General features: G+C 48.1%; 1 protein-coding gene across 3 annotated transcripts in view; it reads left to right on the top strand.

Annotated features, from left to right (window-relative positions):
• KMT2B (lysine methyltransferase 2B) overlaps window positions 1-14,200 on the top strand; it is a 77,659-nt gene that overhangs the window by 51,713 nt on the left and 11,746 nt on the right. For all 3 annotated transcript variants that reach the window (XM_084815472.1, XM_084815474.1, XM_084815475.1), the window contains 11 exons: window positions 291-383; window positions 473-562; window positions 731-804; window positions 2,269-2,393; window positions 3,216-3,319; window positions 3,833-3,970; window positions 5,796-5,954; window positions 6,178-6,298; window positions 7,972-8,050; window positions 10,967-11,127; window positions 12,949-13,164. In XM_084815472.1, coding sequence (XP_084671598.1) covers window positions 291-383; window positions 473-562; window positions 731-804; window positions 2,269-2,393; window positions 3,216-3,319; window positions 3,833-3,970; window positions 5,796-5,954; window positions 6,178-6,298; window positions 7,972-8,050; window positions 10,967-11,127; window positions 12,949-13,164 — 1,360 coding nt within the window. The remainder of the gene's footprint in view (window positions 1-290; window positions 384-472; window positions 563-730; window positions 805-2,268; window positions 2,394-3,215; window positions 3,320-3,832; window positions 3,971-5,795; window positions 5,955-6,177; window positions 6,299-7,971; window positions 8,051-10,966; window positions 11,128-12,948; window positions 13,165-14,200) is intronic.

Raw genomic sequence — 14,200 nt, 5'->3', positions numbered from 1 at the left:
TCCGGGTTCTAGTGCCCACTCAGCCATGAAGCTCACTGGGTGATTTGGGCCAGTCACTGACTCTCAGCCTAACCTACCTCACAGGATTGTTGTTGTAAGGATAAAATGGGGAGGAGAATTATGTATGCTGCCTTGGGTTCCTTAGGAGGAGGAAAGACAGGATATAAATGTAATAAATAAAATAATATATTATCGCAACAGGGGACTCGTTGCTAACCTGGGTGCGGGGTGGTGGAGGCTGTGGAATAGATGGCAGTGCCCCATTGTTCTCAGTCCTTTGCTCTCACCAGTGTTGTCCGGATGATGGCGTGAAGGTTCACCTGCGGCCCTGTGACCTGCGCACTGTCAACAAGCTCTTTGAACAGGGTCACTACTCATCCGTGGTGAGTCCTGGGACCAGGGATGCTGGGCTGGAGTTGGCTCCTGGGAGCTTGGCCTCTGACCTGTGCTGAGCTGCTTTCTCTCTCTGCAGCACAGCTTCAATGAGGACATGGTGGGTGTCCTGTTGGGGCAAACGGAGGAGGAGCAGACCGGCTTTACTGCAAAGGCACTCTACATCGAGGTACTCTGTAGGGTTTGGATTGGGGTGGGTGGGAGGGAGGGTGATGCTGGCCTGGGTTTACCTGATCCGAGAAATACAAACGTGTGTGCGCACACATGCTCTGCCCAGCCTAGAGTACATCCTCCCCTGCATAGTAACCTTGTGAATGTCCACTTCTTGTCTTTACAGCTGATGGGAAAGTTCTTCAGCTGGTTTGATGCTCAGGATGTAAAGCACTGGACTCGCAATAACACCCTCCCCAAGTGAGTGGTCCTACCCACAGGCACCCTGGTGCTGGTGGTGCCTGTTCAAATCAGTAAAGTTTGGAGGAGGTTGAAGCTTCAGGTGTGCCATGAATTGTCTAAAACAGCAACAAGGAGGCATTCCAATCACAGAAAGAAAAACAAGTGACAGAGTCACAACAGTGCCGATTTACTGTCCATGGGTTGTTGTGCTGTATGCTGTATTGCTTTTACTTAAGACTGTTTTTCAACTTACGTATGTTATTATGCTGCAGGCAGCCTCTGAAAAAGCAGAATTTTCTCTGAAGCATCGAGCAGGCATAGCACACAATAAATAGGAGATGTGACTTTGTCACTTTTTTCCCCTTACCATAAATTGTCTAGAACATTTTATCTGTAATTTAGAGTATGGAACTTCCCAGAGAATGCTGAGCATTTCTACAGAGGGGTGTGAGGGTTAAGAAAAGACTTTTTTCTATGCTTTGTGGCTGAGAAGAAATGCTGAAAAGCAGCAACGTGGGCTGTGTTTTTTTTTTTAATGTCCGCTACTATGAGGGAATTGTGCAGGACTTGGGTGTGTCAAGAGAAGGGCACAACACATGCCTGCCGATTATTCTTGTAGCCCTTCTTAAATTTGTAAAGTGACTCTTAACAGTGAGTTGCTATTTCGATTTTATAGATGTGGGGAACTGAGGCCAACAGATGAGAGGCCAAGTCCAAAACAGTAGAAACATAGGAAGCTGCCTTATACTGAGTCAGAACCCTTGGTTTGTCTAGCCCAGTATTATTTACCATGATTGGCAGCGGCTCGCCAGGATTTCAGGCAGGAATATTTCCATCCCTACTTGGAAATGCCAAGGATCGAACCTGGGACCTTCTGCATGCAAAGCAGGGGCTCTGCTATTGAGCTACAGCCCAGTGAATCCATTTCAGAGGGGTAGGCTTGGTCCTTTCTAGTTTCACTCCCTGTCTTCAAGCCCTTCTTGCACCAGTTGCCTTGGCCTATCTTTTTTCAGTCCCCAACAACAAAAACAGCAACCGAAAACCCCAATTTGAGGGCTGGGGTGGGATAGCATATGAGCGGTGGGGGCAGGATAGCATTTAATGGCATATGATGGGGGTACGTATATCAGCTGTCTTGAACAGGTCTGTTACTGAGATTTATTGAAATTGTTTCTAGCTATTTAAATTGTTTTTAAATTTTGTGTCTTTAACAATTTTTAGACTATGTTTTATTATGTTGTGTAATGTTTTAATGTTGTAGTATGTTTTTTTTCTGTGTTGAATTGTTGTGAATTGCCCAGAGAGCTTCAGCTTTGGGGCAGTATAGAAATGATGATGATGATGATACAGCAAGGCACAGATATGAAGAAAAGTTTCAAGTGCAGAACCTTGTGTTTTTCTGACAGCAGAATTAGCCGTGCTCTTAGAATGACACTCTCTCTGCAGACTCTAATGGGTGCCTCTTCTTTTTCCTGCTGACAGTGGCATGCTTCCCAATGCTGTCCTGCCTCCCTCCTCCGACCACATCTATGCTCAGTGGAGGCAGCCTGAGGAAGTCAACCCGGCTGCCAACAGTCATCTGACTTCCTCTGGCCTTGAAAAGATGGGTAAGACTGGTTTTTAAAAAGCCTCAAGGTGGGCAGGAGCTGCATCTGTGCAACTCCCTCGGGCTTTTTTTTACTGGCCCAGCGGTTTATGGTTGTAAGATTTCTGAAGATATGAAGCTGCCTTGGACCAGCTCCAACCACTGACCTATACAGCCCAGTATTGTCTATACTCACCAGCAGTAGCTCTCTGGGGTTTGATGCCAGGGTCTCTAACAGCCCTGCTTAGAGATGGCCAGGGATAGAACCTGGCACCTTCTGCACGCAAAGCAGGTGCTCTGTAGCTGGGGCATGTTGCTCTGTGCCGCCTCTTTGCTTCTCTGGTTTATTTATTTATTTATTTTATTAAATTTATTAATCGCCCATCTAGCTGGTCACCCAACCACTCTGGGCGATGTACAATAATAAAAATAGTTTAAAACAATAAAATTATTCATTAAAAACATCATATTTCTAAAAATACCCTAACCCACCCCAAATGCCTGCCTGAACAACCACGTTTTTAATGCATGGTGGAAGCTCATTAAAGAGGGGGCATGGCGGAGTTCCCTAGGGAGGGAGTTCCACAGAGTGGGGGCCACCACAGAGAAGGCCCTCTCTCTCTTCCTCACCACCCTAGCTGTCCTGGCTGATGGGACAGAGAAAAGGCCATCCAACGCTGATCTTGTTAAGCGGCCTATCTGGTGTTGCTGAAGGCGCTGGGGATAGGCTGGGCCAGAACCATATAGGGTTCCCTCTGTATGAAAGATCTCGCAGTCCTTTCTGGAAGCTTCTTGCTCTCCAGCTGCTGGAATTCAGTGCCCCACTCTCTTTCTCTCCCTGTAGCAGGGAAAGACGCAGAGCATGCCTTGCCACAGAAGCCACTGGCTGACCCTGAGGACAAGAGACAGTGTGCCCTATGCCTCCAGTATGGTGACGCTCCCTCCAAGGTAAGAGTCGATCCTCCTGCTCGGATAAGAAGAGCTCTGCTGGATTCAGACCCAAAGGCCTATCCAGTACCCTGTTCCCCACAATGGCCAACCAGATGCCTCTTGGGAAACTAACAAGCAGGACATGAGAGCAATAGGCCTCTCCTGCTCTTGTCCCCCAACAACTAGTATTCAGAGGCATGCTGCCTCTGATTATGGAGGTAGCATGTAGCCACCATAACTAGTAGCCATTGATGGAGGGTAGGAAGTGTCCTAACCACTGGATATTCACCTGTCCCTCCTTGAGGCTGGCTTAATGGCCTCCAGGATAGGGAGAGAGGCATGGGAGGAAGCTGGAAATTACAAAGTTTCTGACCTTTGTGCTTTTGGACTTGAGGAAGGTAAATTAAATAGAGAGTTTGAACAGGGCCAGCCTCAGGGAGGTGACCATTTGCATCCCACGCAGATCCCCTCATGATGGGTAGGTCCTTCCCCCGCTCCCTCTTATCACGAATGCTTTACTGTACCCTCCAGGATGCAGGGAGGCTGCTGTACATCGGCCAGAATGAGTGGACGCACGTCAACTGTGCCATCTGGTCAGCCGAGGTCTTTGAGGAGAACGATGGCTCCCTGAAGAACGTGCATGCTGCTGTGGCCCGGGGCAGGCAAATGGTGAGTAGGGTCTCTCTGTTCAGCTCTGCCAAGTACGTCGGGAGGGGGCAGGGCTAAGTCCTCCCTACTGGCTGCTGTAACTGCGTTGAAAAATCTTCTTTCCAGCATACATAGTGGAGAGGCAGGATTATGAAAACCTGGCACCCAAAAGACACTGTGGTAGAGCACTAAACTAGCCCACCCTGACTATGGGAAGGTCCTGCTGAGCTCCACTGTGGCTTCAACAGATGCTGCCCATATTTTAAGCTAGCTTTTGCAGTTGTAAGGGCTCAAACCCTTTGGATTGCTGAGGTTCTGGGTGTGCTGAATTCTGCTCCAGTTATTAAATCCCATACTACATTTCACAATTTTTATTTAACTTTTACAATTTTTTCAAATATATCTACTCACACTCGTATGAAATACAAAGCAGAGACAGAACATAACATACAATAAAAATAATTGCAAAATAACTTTTAAAAACACATTAAAATAATAATGATAACAATAACACTCTGTTCCAAGTCAGTCATATAGATTGAGGTGGCCAAATGTCAGAATGCTTGTTGAGGCAGAGCTGTTGCCAGTAATGTATTCTCTCAAAAGAGGCCATGTTGCGAGGTCTTCAGACCACTGCACGACTGAGGGAGATACTTTGTCCTTCCATCCTTGAGCCTGAGTCTCTTGGCCACCATGAGAGCTTGCATAGTCCACTGCCACTGGCCGAGGGATAGCTTCCAAACCATGGGAATATAGTTAAACAATACTTGAATGTCCTTGCACAATAATGAAGTAATAATAATTTAAAAATCTGGTACCTGAAGCATGGCATGTGTGTTGCCCTGCAGACATGGTTGTGCAGCTGTCCAGTCTCAAATGTGGAGTTGGAGCCTCTGTCCCCTGGATGAGCTTCCTATCCAGAACCTCAGCTTGAATTTCTAAAAAAATAAACCGGAACAAAGCGTTCTTCCTGTGGGATGGCACTGAAAAAAGTATTCAGAGTATTTCCTGTGCTGAGAGCAATGCTTGTTAAGGTTCATAATCCCACAGCAACTAGAAATTTAAGCAGACTACAGTGTAGGCATAGCGGCTTTCCATGGCTGATTGCATCAGCTTGTAGGCTGAGCTTGGTAATGAGCAAAAGAAAGGAAGGAATGGAGTATTTGACAGAGACAAGAAGTCTCTGACCTGGTTCGCACAACACCCCACCATGGGTTAATTTAACCACCAGGCCTGTTGCGTTGTGCATAGCAACCATGGGCACCATTTTTGCATGGCACCCATAGGTGCCTGGCTTGCTGTGGGTTGTCATGTTGTGCAAACCCAGGCGGCCAGGGTTGTTAGAGGGTTAGATAACCAGAGCCAGTGTGGCATAGTGGTTAGGGTGTTGGACTAGGACTCAGGAGATCCGGGTTCTAGTTCCTACTCAGCCATGAAGCTCACTGAGTGACTTTGGGCCAGTCACTGACTCTCAGCCTAACCTACCTCACAGGGTTGTTGTGAAGATAATATGGAGAGAAGGACCATGAAAGCCATCTTGGGTTCCTTGGAGGAAAAATGGAGGGATAAATGAAATAAATAAATAACCCATGGCTTGTTTTAGGGATACACAGCTCAGTGTGTGAGTGTGTGTGTGTCCGCACGCATGTGATCACATGCCACAAAAGGTTCATCTTGATTAGGTAACTACTGAATCAGTACAGACTAATGGATTTGTTTCTCGGGGAAGTTGCGGCTCTCTGATTGGCATCTTTGCTTACTGCAGTACAGTAACCTGCAATCATTCATCATTCTGGTGTAGTGGCATCGTCGTCATGCTCTTGACATGCCCGTCTGCTCTCTTTAGCGCTGCGAACACTGTCAACGCACAGGTGCCACTGTCGGCTGCTGTCTCTCTGCCTGCCTCAGCAACTACCACTTCATGTGTGCCCGCCTCCGCCACTGCACCTTCCAGGATGACAAGAAAGTCTTCTGCCAGAAGCACGTTGACCTCCTGGATGGGACGGTAAGGGACTGTGTTCACGAGGGGATGATAACGTCGGGATGAGTGGATCATGGCTGGGACAGTGTATTAGGCCTGGCATCTTGGGAGCTGGAGCTATGACTCGTTCTCCCTTCCCCCTCTAGTTTTGATCTGCAAACAGCTTTCGCAGAGGTTTGTCTTTGAAAGCTAGAGGGTCTGGTGGCTGCTATGAGTGAAGTGCTTAGCCCTGTTACCTTCCCGTTAGGTGATAGTCGCTGAAGATGGCTTCGACGTCTTGCGCCGCGTCTATGTTGACTTTGAGGGCATCAGCTTTAAGAGGAAATTCATGGTGGGCCTGGAGCCGGACACAGTCAACATGATGATAGGTAATTGCTTGGGTGGGTTGCAGTGGGGGTCAAGGTGGTGTGAGAAAAGCAGTTGCTTGCTACCAAAATGCGATGGCAACGCACACAGTCCCTGTGGCCGCCTCACCCACAGTGCTTCACTCTGAGGTAGAAAGTGTTGGACCTGGCACAGCAGCAAGTGGTGGCGGCTGTGCATGGGCACACAGGCAGCCGTCACCGCAGCCAGCCAGGCAAATGTGGCAGGTGACCCTTTGGCCCGCAAATGGCTGTGTGTGGAATCTGCCATCCCTTCCAATCCACTGCCTGAGTCACGTGGCTCATGAATGGGCCATGGCTGTGGCTCAGCAGTAGAACACATGCTTTCTATGCAAAAGGTCCTGGGGTTAAACCCTGGAATCTCCAAATAGAATCATAGAATAGTAGGGCTGGGAGGGGCCTATAAGACTATCGGGTCCAACCTCCTGCTCAGTGCAGGAACCCAAGTGAGAGCATCCCCGACAGATGGCTGTCCAGCCTCGTCTTGAATGCCTCCAGTGTGGGAGAACCCACTACCTCCCTAGGTAATTGGTTCCATTGTCATATTGCTCTCACAGTCAGGAAGTTTTTCCTGATGTTCAGCTAGACTATGGCTTCCTGTAACTTGAGCCCGTTATTCCGTGTTGTGCGTTCTGGGATGATCGAGAAGAAATCCTGGTTTTCCTCTCCGTGACAGCCTTTCAAGACAGCCTTGAAGAGCGCTATCCTACCTCCCCTCAGTCTTCTCTTCTCAAGGCTAAACAGGCCCAGATGAGATGAAGAAACCCTAGAGAGCTGTTGCCAATCGGTGTAGGCAGCACTGAGCTAGACAGACGAATTGAGTTGACTTAGTAGAAGTAGTGGAGGCTGGTGGCTCTGCTGTCAGTGGGGCGGTGAATCTGCTATGAGTTTCCATCAGAACTCTAAAGGAGCTGTCCAAGGGTCCAGATCCTTTAGAGTTCTGACTGGTTCTGACGGAAACCCAGAGTGGATTCACTGCCCCACTGACATTGGAGCCACCAGCCTCCACCAACAGAAGACAGCTTCTTATGTTCTTTTTCGAGCCAGGGCTGTAGCTCAGTGGTAGGGCCCCCGATTTGCAAGCAGGGCATCCTACATTCACTCCCTGGCATTTCCAGGTAATGCTGAGGAAGTCCCCTGCCTCAGACCTTGGAGAGCCACTGCCAGTCGGTAGACCAGCTTTCCCCAACCTGGGAGTCTCCAGATGTGTTGGACAACAGATCCCAGCGTCCCTCAGCCAGCATCGGGGATGCTGGGAGGGCACTGGGTTTGGGAAGGCTGGTGTAGACAATACTAAGGTAGATGGACCAATAGTTTGAATCTGTGAGGCAGCTTCCTATGTTCATAAACATTCTGTAACAGCTGCCAACAGGTCTAGCAAAGAGATTTAGTTTCCCAAGGCAGAAAATCCAAATGACTCTTTCCCCACCACCGTACACAGTAATACTCATGAGACACCATCCACTGGCACATTCTCACAGACAAACCCCATTGAAACAGAGGCTTCCACAGCAGAACTCCCCAATGGAATGGTGAAACACATCTGTTTCTCTCCTGCTCTGCCATCTTTAATGACACCCCAAATACACCGTCTGATGCAGTTACCTCCCTGTTGGCCTCAGCAGGAACACCTCTGCTCACTCTGTTTCCACTTTCAGGCTCTATGAAGATTGACAGTTTGGGGATGCTGACGGATTTGTCAGAGTGCGAAGGACGCCTCTTCCCTGTAGGCTACCAGTGAGTACTCACTTCAAAGATGCTGTAGCCTGTTGCCCATTTCTGTGGCAAAAATTATCATGTAGTATTGTCATGGGGGATTTTCACCAGGCGAGCCAGGATTGGGGGGGGCGGGTATATGCATGTGGGATGGCATTTGGCAAGAATGTCCAGAGAGTGTGTGGGTGGAACTGCTTAACTCCTTCTGTACCAGGCTACTTCAAAATTCTTTTGCTATTTTGGGGAGTCCTTGAAAGCATTTACAACCGTTCCTTTAACTCTGATTTGTTCAAGTTGAAGGGTGAGACCCAGTCCCTAGGTGGAGCTGGTGGCGGCGGTGGCGGTGGTGGTGGTGGTGCTGCTGCTGCTGCTGCTGCTTCTTCTTCTTCTTCTTCTTCTTCTTCTTCTTCATTACATTTCTGTAGCACCCAATAGCCAAAGCTGTCTGGGCGGTTTACAAAGATTAATGAGGAGGAGCTTTCCTCTGGAGCCATGGTAAGATAAATAAGGGGAGACATGATAGAGGTGCACACAATTAGACATGGTTTAGAGAAAGTGGATAGGGAGATATTTTTCTCCCTCTCTCATAATACATAATCATAATCCCACCTAGTGGGATGATCCCATGAAGCTGATTGGTGGGAGCTTCAGGACAGATTAAAGGAAGTCCTTCACAGAGTGCATAGTTAAAGTATAGAATTCGCTATCACAAGATGGTGATGACCACCAATTTGGATGGCTTTAAAAGGGGACTAGGCAAATTCATGGAAGATTAGGTGACTACTGGTCATGATGTCTATATGTTTCCTCAGGTATGAGATGCTGTATACTAGTCAGTGGGGAATATGAGCGGGAGGGTGCTGTTGGGCCCATGTCCTACTTGGGGGTTTCCAAGTAGGCCAACAGGCACTTGGTTGGCCACTTTGTGAACAAAACGTCAGACTAAATGGACCTTTGGTCTGATCCAGCATGGCTCTTCTTACATTACGATCTTGCAAAGCCAGATCACGTTCCAACTAAGCTGCAGGTTTTATTCAGTAAGCAAATACTAATATTGTATGTTGTATTAGGTGCTGAAGTTGAGTGACCCTGAGTCTTTTCCGCACAGTCAAAATCCAGGCATCCTCAACACACGGAAGGTGATCCCACTGCCCTTTCCATGGGCAGAGATGTGAAAAAGGCTCAGGTGTCAGATCCTAACCTCAGATTCACCGAGGGGCCTTTTAACAAGCTGCTGTCTTAGGGCAGTTCACACAGTCCCCACTAAGCATACGTTCGCCAGGGAACAGCAATCAATCCTGGCTCCTTGGTTTTTTCCTGCGTGATACCTATTTGCAAATTCACGTTCATTGCATTCATGCGTGATGTGTTTAGATGCAAATGAGTCTTCGGGAAATCACCTAAAAATGTCACGTGTGGGTGGGAAACAGTCCTTGGCCTCTGTTTCTCTGTATGGAAAAGCAAGGCTGACACATGACCTACCAAGCAAGCATAAGGAGTGAATGAAATAGTGCATGTTTTTAAAGTGCTTAATACCAATTAAGACGTTGCCACTTTTTTGGAGTCCAACAACATCTAAAAGGTCACAGGTTCCCCACCCCTGTTCTATGGAGCTAACATGTTTCCCAGCTGTCAGTATCCATGCAGAAGGATGGATTGGTCTTGGCTTCATCAGCCGCCCTGCAGATTTTTTTTAAAAGCCCCATGACAACCTGATTACACAGAGCCAAGAAATACCTGTCTGTCTCTTTCCTTTCCTCTTCCCTCTCAAAATCTCTTTATCACCTTCACTCCCTTTTAACGTTGCTGAACTTTGCCAGACTGTGAAGAAGCCTCCTCTATTTGAAAAGCAACAGATCCATATGAGCATCTGTCGTTGCCCTGGGGAAACCTGTTCTTCAGCAGATGCCACCTGCATTTCTTTCTGAGTGCGGGCATGTCTCTATCACAGGGCGTTGGTGCCAAAATGTCTACTACCACTTCTGCGTGCATGGTATTCACGGGAGGGTTGGCAGTCGTTCGTATTATACCAGTACCCTGCTGTGTAATTAGCCACTGTGGTGGGTGAAGACACTTCGCTCTTTACCCGACCTCAGAATACTTTCCTGGTTGTGTCCCTTTTCATTCCTCTCTCCTAATGCTTGCTTTCTTTGACATTTTCCCCATGCATTCCATCTGGCAAAGAGAACTAAAACGTAGCCCAGTGGCTTGGCTGTGGAGCTGTGGGCCTTGCTGGTCCACCATTGCTCAGCAGTGTTCAGGCAGGCGGTGGAAATGATCAGAGTTACTTTTCTGAAGTTGCGGGAATCTTTCTATCCACTGAGACGTGTCGAACACGAACAAATCGTTTTTGCAAACAGTGGAGCCAGGGCTTAGTATCTGTTACGGAGATGCTGCCTCATCCATGATAACTGGCTGGCAAGGAAGGCACTTTGCTCCAGGGCAGCACACCATCTAAAACAGTGGTGTTGAACCTCTTTCAGCTCAAGGGCCAAGTTCCGTTTCAGAGAAGCTCTTGGCTGCATTCCAGGTGTCAAAGGTAAAATGGGGCAGGGCCAAAACTACAGGAAATGCCAACGTATTTTAGCTTAACACCTTTACTGCCAGTAACTAAACATTACGAGAGGCATTTCAACCTTTTGGAAGGGTGAAAAAAAGGTGCAAAAGCTGAGAAACCACCAAATGATCAGCTGTCCAGGGAGAGGTTGGGGCCAGAAGAAAAGGGCATGTGACCATTTAGGGAACCTGGGCTGGCTGGATTTGGCCCACAGGGCTGAGGTTCTGCACCCCTGATTTCCATGCACTACTGCCTAGCCATTTGCTCTCTCAGATGAGGGCATGTTTCCTAGCTCTCAGGCTGCTTAGAGCAAATGACTACAGAACTGCCAAGAGGATATTCTCACAGGCCAATGTTGTTTGTCTCCCCCACTCCCCCAGGTGTTCTCGGATTTATTGGAGCACAGTGGACGCCCGCAAGTGGTGCTGGTATAAATGCCGCATCCTGGAGTACCGGCCAAAGCTGAGCCAAGAGGAGCCGGATGCATTGGGAGTGCAGGAAGAGAACCACACAATCGTGCACAGCCCTGCCGCCCCTGCAGGTGAGTCTGGTCTGGGACTTTTAATGAGGTCTGGTTTTAGATAGCGTCATCTCATCCCTCCTCCATCTAGTGTGGAAATGCTGTGAGGTGACTAGGATGCTAAATTCTCTAGGTCACCTGGTATTGCGGGGTGGGGGTGGGGGATTGTTTTGTAGACTTGCCATGTAGGGAGATCACCAAACCTTTTAGGCCAGTTTAGCAGTTATCGACTTACCCAGGGCAAGTAACCACTGCTTCATAATCGTGGCCACATTCCATTTATTTGTATACTGCATTTTCCACAACACATTGCACTCAAAGCGGTCCATGCAAACAAAACCAAATGCAATTGCCATATTTATAATACAATATTTACTCAATTACAGTTCATTTAAAATATGTCTACAATTTAAATAAGCACAAGACATACCGATAAGTCAGGAAACATTATCTGGTACCAACAATATCAACATTATACTCCCGTTAAACAATTCACTAGACCATTCATGTTCAGCGACTTAATAATAAGATACCCCATTCACGTCAAATTCCAATCCTTTTCTGGTCAGTAGATTACCAGCCAGCCACCTTTCCCTACTCAAGTTTAGGGTACTGTGTTACCACATAAAAAATTTAATCCTGAGAGTAGAATTTAGCTGTGTGTTTTTGTGTGTGTGCGTGACCGAGAAGTGAATTTCTATATACTGTAACATCCTCTGGGCAGGAACTGTCCTCTTATGCTCTGTAACGTGCCACACACGTTGTTGGTACAATATTCGTAATAATTCTAGCCCTTATGACTGGAAAGACATGCTTGAATTGTGTGGGTGATGCGTGGTGAAAACTCAAAAGGCGGAGTAGGGTGGGAGGGGCTAAGCAGGGTTTCCAGTGGCCAGGGAGTGGGGCTTTAGTGACCTGCTCCGCTCCTTGCCTCTTCCTCATAACTTGCAGAAGCAGTGATGCATAATGAAGCCAGTGTACATTCGTTTGAGTTTGCGTAATGTTTACATGTCATGGGATTCTACTTTGCCTGCTGGAGAATTTGGGGGGCTTTGTGGATGAGGTTGATGGGTAACATTTGTTTGTCCTGCTGCCTCTAGGAATTTCTCTTAGTGTTAAAACAGTTGTCCTGTGATTCAGGGCAGGGACTACAGCTCAGTAGTAGAGCACGTGCCTTCCGTGCAGACGACCTTCGGTTCAGTCCCAATTAAAAGGGCTGTGGAGCAGGTGTGGTCATAGAATCATAGGGCTGGAAGGGGCCTACAAGACCATCGAGTCCAACCCCCTGCTCAGTGCAGGAAGCCTGATTCCCAGGCAGTCTCTCATCCAAGTACTAACCAGGGCTGACCTGGCTTAGCTTCTGAGATTGGGCGCATCCAGTGTTAGTCATGATGGATGGGGAAAGACCTCCTTGTCTGAGACCCTGGAGAGCCAGTGCTAGTTAGAGATCGACAGTATTGCAGCCTCCCCCAACCTGGTGCCCTCCAGATGTGTTGGACTACAGCTCCCAGGATGCCCCAGCCAGCAGGGGAGCTGTAGTCCAACACATTTGGAGGGCACCAGGTTGGGGGAGGCTGCAATAATGGACTAGATCAGGCTGGGCAGCTTGTACACCTCCAAATGTTTGGCCTACAATGCCCATCATCCCTCACCATTGGCTCTACTGGCAAGGGCTGATGTTTTATAGGCCGAAACATCTGGAGGGCCTCTAGTTGTCCCCCACTGGACTAGAAGGACAAATGGCCTGACCTGGTATCAGGCAGCTTCCTCCATTTCCTCCTTTCTTGATGATGGGGGTTGCAGGCCATGTTCTGTCTCTGACGCATTAACTGCTGTTTTCAGATCCTAACCTCGGAGATAAGCACCTTCAGGATCCGCCCCCTCCCCTGCTGCCCCTGGAGCGTCACTCTCCTGCACAGAACCCAGGGCCTCTGCCACCTCCAGAGCTGGCTGCCTCGAAGCCCAAATCTCTCTCTGGGGCTCGCATCAAAGTGCCCAACTACTCCCCGACCCGGCGCCCCATCAGTGGGGTGTCATCTCGCCCACTGCCTTCTCCTGGTGAGTACCTTCAAGTGGACACCTGCGGGGTGTGTGGCACACAGAGTCTGAAATGGAGGTCAGCCACAGGATGCTCCGGGGCCAAAGCCAAGTCCCCAAGTCTGCCCGACTCCTGGGGTAAAAGAGGGTTAATGGAAAAGTAACAGCTCGAGGGAGGGATATTCCTGAGAAGTAAGGGATATTTTCCCATTCTCTCCTCTCCCCACATTAGGAGATGTGGGGAGAGGGGAGAATGGGGTTGTAGTCTTGGCATGTAACCCTGCCCCCCATGCCTTTTTAAAGTCGACCTCTAACAAAACTTAACTGCTGACCAGAAAAAGGGATTCCTTATGACCCAGCAGTGAACAGTTGACAGAATAAGTGAGGGGAGAGCATGATAACAATTTTAAAAATTATGCGTGGTGTGCAGGAAGTGAACGGAAGAGGAACCCTATGGGATCATGCCAGAGATTATCTATTGAGTCCAGGATCCTGTTTCCCACCATTTGTTTGTTTGCTCATTTGCAAGACAGTTTATGGCTAAAGCAACAAACCACAATGAACATAAGCTATGGCTTAATGTTATGTGCAGACGCAGCCAATGGATTGGATTAAGAGCAAATTCAGGGTAGACAAAAGGGAAGTACTTCCCCACACAGAGTCTAATTAAATGGATGGATCCCTATCTTAGATCCTTGTCAAAGGGGATTAGATGGATTCATGGAAGAGGGGGATTCCGTTCATAAATACTGGTCTCTGGGCAACACCCACAGGAGGGGGCTATTGCACTCATGCCCTGCTTGTGGGGCTTCCCATCAGCATGGGGAAACAGGATGCTGGACTAAATACAGGCCTTTGTTCTGATTCAGTGTGACCGCTCTTCACATTGAAGCTGGCCGCTAGGAAAGCTTCCTGATGGTTCTGGGCTGAAGAATGCTCTTTTTTCGTTGTTGGTTTTCTTTTAAACAGACCTATGTTTTATAATGGAATTTTATAATTCCCTTTTTATTGAACTAGGTTGTGTTTTATGTTTTTATTTATTGTTGTGAGCTGCCTT

The sequence above is a fragment of the Heloderma suspectum genome, chromosome 10 (genome assembly GCF_057233095.1).
Source record: "Heloderma suspectum isolate Gila_16-S chromosome 10, 16-S_ref, whole genome shotgun sequence".
NCBI classification, from domain to species: Eukaryota; Metazoa; Chordata; class Lepidosauria; order Squamata; family Helodermatidae; genus Heloderma; species Heloderma suspectum.
Note: the sequence above shows the minus strand (reverse complement) of the source record. Positions and strands in the feature narration are given on the sequence as shown.